This window comes from Arachis stenosperma, chromosome 4, assembly GCF_014773155.1.
Source record: "Arachis stenosperma cultivar V10309 chromosome 4, arast.V10309.gnm1.PFL2, whole genome shotgun sequence".
Lineage (NCBI taxonomy): Eukaryota > Viridiplantae > Streptophyta > Magnoliopsida > Fabales > Fabaceae > Arachis > Arachis stenosperma.
The window spans coordinates 124,077,726-124,088,112 of NC_080380.1; the positions used below are offsets into that span (position 1 = coordinate 124,077,726).

Below are 10,387 nucleotides of genomic sequence, written 5' to 3' on the forward strand. Positions count from 1 at the left end.
TGAAATCAGTATAGTACTATAGTTCATGGACTGAACCATCTACTGCATTTATGGTCAAGTTAATACACATTACACAACCAAATATGGCAAACTACACTATTCAAGCAATTTGTTTTTTCTTGCAGCTGAGACTTAGCTCAGATGTTAGTCCATGTGCCTAATTAATACGCTGTACCCAGGTTCGAACCTTAATGAATGCACTAAGTATTAAAAAATTATGATACCTAAATTGGAAGTTGTCCAATCCATCTTAAAAAAAATAACAATCACATAATCACGCAAAAAATATCTACATATCAAATTTCACTCACCCTACTACATTCAAATGTGCATGACAAAGTTCACTGATCATCATTATCACTTAGAATGTTTTGGCAAGAAAATAGGCACAACTAATAATATAGTGTTGTTTAAGGCTCTAAGCCAATAATTTTGTGGGTTCCAAATGAATTCATACATGATACATCCAGCTGTAACTTGCAGTAAATTCATGGAAACGAGGTCATCCTTGATTCAAATAAAAAGGTTGCCTTTTGTGTACATTTACTTACCTTTATGTCTATAGGCCCGTTTGGTAAATGTGTCACTCTCGTGACAGTTATCTACTAATAAAAAGACACAAGTTTATTAAGAAAAAATTGAGTAAAATGATAAATAAATTTTTAAAAATTTATATTTTGAATAAATTAATCTTTAAAATTAAAAAAATACTAATAAAATTTTTCAGTATGATAAACATGCATAAATTAATTTAAATTAAGATTTTTTATTTTAATCATAATAATGATCAATTTAAAAATAATGTATTTACATCTACTATCTCACATAATTTTATTATTATATATTTTTTTTAGAGAATAATCCTCACGAATTTATTTGTGACTTTAATAATAGATACATTGACAAGAAAATTTTACTGATATTAAATTTGATCACAAGTGAAAAAAAAGGAAAAGAGATGACAAACAGAGACCAATTTTCTCTTGGGACTGTATCTAAAAGTGATAGAGTTGTGTTAGAAGCAGAGAAGAACGACAGAGGCAGAGACCATGAAGCCATAGATGAAAATCAAGAAGGCAAAATGAAGAGCCCAATTCCTCTTGAACTTACCAAAGTAGGACTCAGGTGGTTCCTGGTAGTGAATCTCAAAGTCATCCTCAGAAACAAAGTCATTGTTGTTAGTGGTGGTGGCGAGTCTGAGCTTCATGTCCCTGAGCTTCTCGGTGGCCAAGCCAAGTGTGAGCTTGTGGCACCTTCTCTGGTACTTGAATCCATTGATGCATCTGAGGGTCTGTGCCACAGAGACGTAGAACATGAGGTGTGCGATGGAGAGGAGAGTGATGGGGATCCAGCAGTGGCGGCATTGGAGGCGCTGCGGCGACTGAGAGAGTGCCAACAAGACGAGTGAGAGGAAGATGAAGAGCACCTGGAACACCTTCTGGAGCTCTTTCTTTTGGAGGTCAATGGCGCGCTTCTTCTCCAGAGTCTTCTCGAAGTGCAGCTGGATTATGGTGTTCAATGCTTGCACTGCTGTTTCCTTCGGGACACCTTCGCCTTGTTCATGCGTTTCGTACTCTGCCATTGATGCTGCTCGCTCACTACAAGACAGATGAGGGTCTTTTCTTTTCGTTTCTGTTTGTCTCAAACCGACAAGACCAAGAAAAAATAACGTTGGCCTTTGCTGCCTCTATTTATTATTCACCAAAGGTTACATATTAGGCACTAGGCAGATACTTCAAGTCTTCAAGCCAAGACTGTAATTATTTTCATGTGAAATTTTTTTTTTTTTAATCCTTGGATCTTGGAGGATGGATTTTAATATGTTATAAACTTAAGGAGGGTTAGCATGTTGCACAACCATTTTTACTCTGGTTTTGAAGAGAGTAAAAGCAAAATGTTGGATGTCAGCAAGTCAAAAAGGAACATGTTGGGAGTAAATGGAGAGAACTCGAATCTCGAAATTGGATGTATATGCAACGGTTATAAATATAATAAGAGTAACCAGGACACAAATATTGAGGTTGGAACTTGAAATTTCCCAGCCACTTTCCACTTGCCATTCACATTCATACTATCAAAATGGTCCACTTTATATTTTAATATATATTAAATGTGTATTAAAAACATAAAAAATTATTTTTTTTATATTTTTATGAGATAATACTAAGTTGGTCCTTCAACTTGTATTTCCATTTTAATTTAATCCCTAAAATTTTAATTACTTCTATTTAGTTTATAAATTTTGTAAATATAACTCATGTTAATTTTTGGAATAATTTTTAACGCACAAACATTAACGGAACGCCCAAAAAAACATTGTAAGCAATATTTATTTAAATTTTTCTTTCTAAAACAAGTGATCCAAAAGTCGTTTTTGAGGTATTTGAGGGCCAAAACCAACACGGCCTCATATTACAAGTTCTAGCATATCATTTGGTTTTTTATGTCAAGGTTTCATTAATGTTTTGTGCCAAAAATCGTTTTAAGAACTAATGTAAATCACTTTTATAAAGTTTAGAAATTAAGAAGGCAATTAAAATTTTAAAGACCAAATTAAGACTCATGCAAATTATATGTAAGTTTAGAGACCAAAATTAAGTATTAACTCTAATTTTATTAAAGATATTTAATTATTATTTGAAAAATTAAATATAAAATACGATGTAGATTTTTGCTTCTTATTCATCATAGGTACTTCATTCAACATGCATTTGATTTTGATATCCAAACTTTTCCTTTTAAGACTACAATGATTGGTAGGTTCTTATGGTGATATTCAATCCGGGATTTGGTTTGCATAAACTGTAAACTATACAGTGTTAATAACTTAAATGCCACATTATTATTGAAATAACGTATTTCTTTTTCATAAACAAACTTCTTCATGGCTATTGATTGTATTGCACTCTTTCCAATAACATTATACAAAGAATACTAAAAAATCATCAAAATTTATTATTTTTTATCACTAATTAACTATCAATATATAAAAATGTAAATTAAAATATATTATTAGATTATTCAAGTAAAAAATTGAGTTAATAATTAAAAGTAATAACTAAAAATAATAAATTATGATAGTCTTTAGATTTTTTTTATTTAAATAAATAAATTGAATATTCTAAAGTATATTTGTAAATCAGGTTAGCCCTTTACAGTTGGAAAAAGAAAGTGTAAAGGGATTTGATTGATTGATTGATTGACTGCTTGATTGGCTGCTTGATATAAGGATCCTCCTCCTGCTTGTGTCGATGCTAAATGACAAAGTGTAAATGGCCATTAGTGAGTATTAATACTCATCACAATGCAAAAGTAATTATCTATTTTTCTTCATCAACCTAACACAAATTTCAGCCATAGTTTCTATCAAGAAAAAAAGGGGCAAAATTCTTAAAAATGGATTAATGAGAATATACATGTCTAACTCAAACCTATCGAGTTATGTTAAGATGGCATAACCTTTTTAAACTCATCTTTAACATCTCACTCCTTCACTATGATGGATGAAAAGTGACTCCACAATCAAAGCAAGACCCACACTGTATCTTATGATGATCTAGTGATGAGTCAAGTATGAGCTTTTAACAATTTGTCACCCAAACATTTCTCCTAAATAAAATACTACTTAACATTGAAGATTACGACTTACTTCTATCTTCAAATCTTTCCAGTACAAAGATATTACCCTTGTCGTCCCTTCCAATCCTCATGGTACCGTCAACATATCTATGAGAAAGATTGAATTAAGAAACAACAAGAATTTTCATCAATGATGGAATAAAAGACAGAAAAACAGCAAGTTTCACAGCCCTTTAATTTGTCCATGATATGATCTTAGGATACGTGATTTCCAACCATCCCTCTGGATTGAAGATGCCCAACAGAAGATTATAATTTTTCCGGAATACATTCATCAACTGTGCATGCAAGGAAGAAAAGAAATTTGAACTTGGGAAGATAAGACTAATAATCCGATTAATTAGCCTAGAGAAAAATGCAGTATGTAATTAGCATTACCTGATCAGGGGTAATGGTGGAGCTTTCGAAGTTAATGTCAACCCTCTGTGAATTTCAAGTATTATCCAATTAGGTAGTTTACTCAGCAGCAATAGCTATAGATTACAGAGAAATAAATTGAGATTGGCCAAACAAGAAGGTGGAGCTTTAACTGTTGCAGAAGCAATCTTGAAAGAAGCCTCAATGCTAAGCTGTCCCGACAACAAACTCAACCCCTTTGCGCTGAACTCGACCACATTAACTGCTTTGCTCTCCATTTTAGAATCACATCACCAATGTTCAAGCTCAGTAGATAAAAGTTATACACTTTCTCTACTCAAAATTGAAAGAGAAAATGACCAAGCCATGTATTGTATTTGTAGTTTGTACCTTGGCTATATCAATGGTTTGAAAAAACTCATCCAATGAGATAAAGTCTCTCAGGCCTAACTTGGTTCTCTTGGATCCCAAAATTGAGATTGTGCTATAAACAAGCCTCCAACACCCAGCCACCTTCCATGTAATAGAAATTATTGATAGCGAAAGCTCAAAAATCCAATGATAATATATGCAGAGTTAAAGTTACCTTGTCTAGTCTTAGAGTTGGGTCTGGAGTTGGATTTATATATTCTAGCTGCTGCACCAGACTCTCAATTTCAAATTTCTTGGCAGATGGGAGTCCAAAAATCCCCCTGTTGATTCCTTGAAACATATTTTTTATTGCAATTGATTTCAAACATATCAGATACACCTTCTGCTCTGTTAAACAATGCCAAAAGCTTATAATGAAAAAAGAAAAAGTGGATTGAAATGGGATACCTTCCACTGCCTGGTAAAGCTCTCTTTTCTTCTCAGCAAGTGTGTCATCCATAACCAAGCCTGACCCAAAGCTCTGTTCTCCAACTTTAACAACAGTGAAGGGTTTAGACCAGAGCGGTCTGCCACCAAATCTCGAGGTGTTCATCCTTGAAAGATTCTCAGATGGAGCCAATCTTTGAAGCTTCATGATATCCATGGTTCTAAAAATCACAGGACTCACATGACAACCGGCCATTGATGCATGAAATAACTTGGTGACCCTTCTAGAAGAAGATTTAACAATGAGAGACAGAAAATGAAGCACAGGATAAGATCTTATTTTGGTTGATAAAGACAGTGGTTCCTGATGTTACTTATTAGTGCCATCAGTTTTGCTCTATGGAAACAGTGAACATGCATTTTAGACTAGTTATGGCCTAATGGCCTATTACTGGGCTGCAAATAATATGACCCAATTATCCATATAGTTAAATGATTTCATTACAAGCCAATTCTGGTTCATAGTTTATACCCAGGGAGAGAATTTTTATCCCAAAAACAGAAGTTCATATGTCATGACAAAAAAAAAAAAAAAGTCAAAGATGTGTAATTTTAGTTTCTCTGCATTGTACTTCTCACTTTTTATAATTAGTAGAAAAGTGTAGGGACTTCTCACCAAATTTTTATTATCAAATATTTTGATTTAATTAGTAGAAATATTGTAGTAATAACTATTAAGATTATAGGTATATTTATTATTATTAATTGTTAGAAGTAGTGAGTAAAATAAAATAAATTTAGAAGATTTTTAAATAATTATTGAGTCAATTGTAAATTGTTATTATAAATATATTATTTAGATATTTAATTAAAGATTAATGATTTGTTATTATGTGTTATTAGTTAGATATTTAATTAATATATTTTTTATTATATTGTACAGGAAGTAAAAATTTTTAAATTTTTAAACATAATAATTTCTTATTCTTGATTTTTAGTTAGTGAAGTAATTAAGGTATATTATTATTATTCTTATTATTATTATTATTATTATTATTATTATTATTATTATTATTATTATCATAACTGCGTGAAAAATCAAACCGAATAAATTTAGCGTAATTAAGGTAATGAATTATGTTAGCAACACTGAATTTCAAATATAAATTTAATAAAGTATTTATAATTATTAATAAATTTAGTGGTATATATATATATATATATATATATATAATAATAATAATAATAATAATAATAATAATAATATTAGAGGTATTTTAAAATTGTTTTGGTTATATAATAGAAAATAATAAATAATAATAATTATTATGAAATAAATAGGTTTTGGACATTAGAAGATATAGTGTTAATGTATCTAATAATAATAATTATTATTTATATTTTAGATTCACTTAAGTTTTATTAATTATTATTAGAAGCTAATAAATATAAACGTGAAATTTTTGTAAAATAGATTTAATATATTTCAAGTAGTTAATAATATAATTATTAATATAATTATATTATACTGGTTATGTAATAATAAAAATAAGATATTATTACTAATAAATTATAATTTAAATAGTATAATCTTTTTATACTCACTTAAGAGTCTAAAAAGTAGCGGCAATGCATGAAAATAAACCAAATCATGCTTTATCAGTCAATATAATATAAATCATACTAAAATTACAATAGCACATGTACTATCTTTCTTAATTTTTTCATTAGACATGTGCCACACATAATTATACATTATATATTCACACACCAAATGAAACGAATCAAAATTTTCACTTAGGAAAAAACACACCAGATTCTTATGAGTAATAATAAAAAATATAATTAAAGATATTATATAATTATTTGTATTTTAAATAACTTTATGAATCTAGAAATCATACACGATAAATCCCAATAAATAATAACAAAGACACAAAAATTGAAAAAAAAATATTTAATATAAATCACAAACATAAAAAATACTAAAATCGATAAATTTTAAATTCTTACATCTTATTCTTTTTAAAATACTATTAAATATTATATAACTATATGATGTTAAATTTAATATTAATTTATATAATTATATGAATTCTTATTAGTATAAGTAATTTAGCTACTCAAAAAACATGGCACCGTATTGTATTATAAAACATCAACTTACAGCCATTGCTGCACTTCAATACTTGTGTCTGCTTTATTCTTTGTGCCACAGTTTGTTCAAGTCATTCATTATATATATTCATTTATTTTCATTGTTTAGTCTCTTTTGTTCTCACTCCTTTCTTGATTTATACTCTCCTTTACATTTGAATTCAACACATGTATTTTGAAACTCTTATGCTATGATTGTGGTTATATTTCTCAGAAATCGTTGTTCCCAACTTGTTACGTTTACACCATTAATTCAATCTATCGTGATTTGGTTATCCAAAATTACTTTCAACTCTTTCTCCTATAAATCCGCCTCCTCCGCCATAAATTAAAACTCATTTAATCCAACCAACCATATATTTCTCTCCTCTTGCTTTCAAAAACTAATTCAATATGTAAAATAATATATTCTAATGAATGAGGTAGTAAAAAGAAATAACTATTTTAATACTTTAGAAATATTTTAAAGAAAAATTATTTTTTTTTAAATGCATGATATAAATAATTTTTAACATTGTCATAAAATTTTAAATGAAGATGTAATTAATTAGTTACAAATATAGTCCCAAAAAAATAATTCATAATGAAAATCTACAAATCTTGACAAAAAAAAAAAAACAAATGTGGTTATCTTGTATTTAAAAAAAAAAAAAAAACCAAGAAGAAGTAAAACGGGTGAGCGGAAGAAGTTGTTTTAAAAAGGAATAATTAAAAAAACTCCAACCCCATCCTCATTTGTTTCCATGTCATGCAAGCAAAACCAATTAAAAAAATTTATGACACACATCACAAAATTTAGAACTTTAATCAACTTCTTCAAATTCGTATAAATAATTTTAAATAATGAAGTATGTTAGTGATAAACAAAAAATTAAGTCACAAAAATAATGCAGATACTAACTCTGACGACTAAGCATGTTTAATATATAGTCTGAAGATTGTGGAAGGCTTAGAGAAGGGGAAGGGATTTAATCTAAGGCCTTTTTTTAAGTTACTAAATTAACCCTTTTCAAAACAACTTGGTAATCTGAATCTGTTTGAACTCAGCAACAGAAAATTTATGAGACAATTTCATGTTATCTCATGAATATCAGAAAATAGAAAAGAACAATAAAGAGAGAAGCTAACACCATCATGTATCCTGATTTGGTTGCCTTGTGTAATGCAATCTACGTCCAGTCTCCACCACAACTGTGGTGTTTTGTGGTGGAATTTTCACTATAGTTAAAGTATTACATACACCAATTTTACAGGATTGACACAATCCTTCTACACTCAAGTTCTAACCTAACTTGACTTTGGCTATGTAAATACCTAACTCTTCACTCTTAGTGCTAAACCAACTAAGAAAGGGATACCTCACAGGTACAAGATACAAGACACATACTTACCTAAAGAAATCTGAAAATAACTCTAAGCTTTTCTCTCAAGTGTATCATTCAGCCTCTTTCCACTCATTGGCTTTTATTTGAGCTCTCTCAATATGCCTTTTCACTCAAGAAATTACAAAAAGATAAACATTAAAAAGAAAATTACAATCTGTAAAACATGAAGAATATTGACTCATCATTAGCCTCTTTGCTATGTGATAAACCAGATTTGCATGTCTCTGATTTAGTTTTTTATTTTTGGCGGAATGCTTCTTTGAAAGAAAACACTGTCCAAGTAGATGAACTTTTTCACAGAACAAAACCTCAATACACTGGGTTATCTCTACTTGGCTTCTGAATGGTGAACCAAATTCTTTTGTATCTCCTTACATGTTGCTCTTTCCTAGGTCAAACCTTGAGCTTTGTGCTTCACCAACTCAGCCATTCACTTTCTTCCATTTTTACTCAAGTTAGGGACTTTGTTTCTGACATCCTTTTTTTGACCGAAGGCCTCAGGACAGAAAATACAAAAAGTCTTCCAATGGTAATCCAGATCTGAGCCATTGAAATGCTACTTAGTTCCCAAGACATACTTGTGACCGTAGTATGCACAGCAGAGATGAACAGACAATATCTTTCTCATGTTTTTCAATATGGAGTGGCAGAGAGTTGAAGATGAAGAGAAGAAAATGAGATGCATGTAGAAGGAAATAAAATCACCTTTAGCTTCTGACCTCTTCTTGATACATATTGATGTTGGTGATTAGATTTCTACCTTTTACTTAATCTTCTCTTTCTTGCTTCTTTGATGAATAGCTTAGGGAAGAAGCTCTCTCTCTCACTTTTGTTGTTTCTGACCAAGAGAAAAAAATGAACGTTGCTTTTGGTAAAAGCAAATGAGAGGAAGTTGCTTGCTATCGGGCTTGGATCATTTCATTTAGCCCGATTTGATTTCTCAGCTTTGTTTTCTTTTGGGCTTTGTTTGTATTGTCAGTCCACCAGCCTTGTTTTTATTTTTCAATCAAATTTGGGCTGCTTTATTGAATTTTGGCCTGCAACACTTAATCACAAAAGATTAACATTGGTTAGTTAATTACTCAAAAATAATATTTGTCATTATTAATTAATTTAGTTAATTTTTTAACTCAACATAGTCATATTTACGGATAATTACAGATAAATACTAAAAGTAAAAGCAGCACCAGAAAAAGTAAAATTAAATTTAATCTCTTCTCTAAGCTTCAACTAAATTGATCTTTATTCCTCTCACTTATATCCAATTATAAATATCATCCATAATCTATATATTTGTGCTTACAAGTAATAGGCTGAATATGGAAAAAAAAATAGTGCACAATAAAAAAATTTAAAAGAAAAAATTGCAGAATCTTAACCTATCAATAATCTCTATTACTAACATAATGACTCATATGACACTAAAATTTCACCTTTAATAATTAATAAATATGCTAACATCACCAAAATTAATGTCGTACTACACTTTTTTGAGCTTCTTCGTACTAATAATATATCGATATTATCAAATTTTTTCAACACATTTACACAAAAATTTAAAATTCAACCATACCCTTCGAATCACCTAAAAGCCATATAAACACAATAAGAATTTATATATGTGACTTGATCCAAGATTTACATGAACATTTTAATGTTATCTTTGTAACATGATAAGGTTAGACTAAAAATTAAAATATAGGATAAAATATGTTATAAAAAAAGAAAAAAAAAAGAGAGATAATTAAGTCATACAATAGTTAGAAGTGAGAACTGAAAAATAAATAAACAAATAATAGTAATAATGAATAAATTGAGTAAAAAATAATGAAGAGAAAATAAAAAAATAAAAATATATTTTATAAGTCTTGCAATATATTATCACCAGAAATTTGGTACACTATTATTACTTACAAAGTTATCCTTGACTTTTTCTGAGTAATACCAAATTAGGGGAAATACAAAAGCATGAAAATAGTAAAGCGAAAAAATATTAGTGCAAACACAAATTGTGCATTTACTTGATAGAATTTCAATTTTATTTTATTATA

General features: G+C 29.4%; 2 protein-coding genes across 2 annotated transcripts; both read right to left on the bottom strand.

Moving 5' to 3' along the window:
• Positions 1–888: 888 nt before the first annotated feature.
• Positions 889–1,821, bottom strand: LOC130976957 (uncharacterized). Its single transcript, XM_057901924.1, has one exon. It carries the CDS (start codon positions 1,580–1,582, stop codon positions 1,016–1,018), a length of 567 nt encoding a protein of 188 aa, XP_057757907.1. The 5' UTR covers positions 1,583–1,821; the 3' UTR covers positions 889–1,015.
• Positions 1,822–3,064: 1,243 nt separating this feature from the next.
• LOC130973606 (fibrillin protein 5 homolog) lies at positions 3,065–5,233 on the bottom strand. The gene is made up of 8 exons (XM_057898224.1): positions 4,816–5,233; positions 4,583–4,698; positions 4,387–4,509; positions 4,170–4,268; positions 4,018–4,062; positions 3,844–3,917; positions 3,650–3,726; positions 3,065–3,254 (listed from the first exon to the last, which is right to left on the bottom strand). Exons 1-8 carry the CDS (start codon positions 5,048–5,050, stop codon positions 3,145–3,147), a joined length of 879 nt encoding a protein of 292 aa, XP_057754207.1. The 5' UTR covers positions 5,051–5,233; the 3' UTR covers positions 3,065–3,144.
• Positions 5,234–10,387: the final 5,154 nt, after the last annotated feature.

What these genes read in the sequence shown, in the direction of transcription:
- LOC130973606 (XM_057898224.1), bottom strand. Translation starts at nt 5,050, where the DNA reads ATGGCCGGTTGTCATGTGAGTCCTGTGATTTTTAGAACCATGGATATC. An exon ending in GAGGGATGGTTGGAAATCAC is followed by an intron (nt 3,727 to 3,843) that starts GTATCCTAAGAT and finishes TCTTTCTCATAG; the next exon opens with ATATGTTGACGGTACCATGA. An exon ending in GGAAAGATTTGAAGATAGAA is followed by an intron (nt 3,255 to 3,649) that starts GTAAGTCGTAAT and finishes TTTGTCATTTAG; the next exon opens with CATCGACACAAGCAGGAGGA.
- LOC130976957 (XM_057901924.1), bottom strand. Translation starts at nt 1,582, where the DNA reads ATGGCAGAGTACGAAACGCATGAACAAGGCGAAGGTGTCCCGAAGGAA.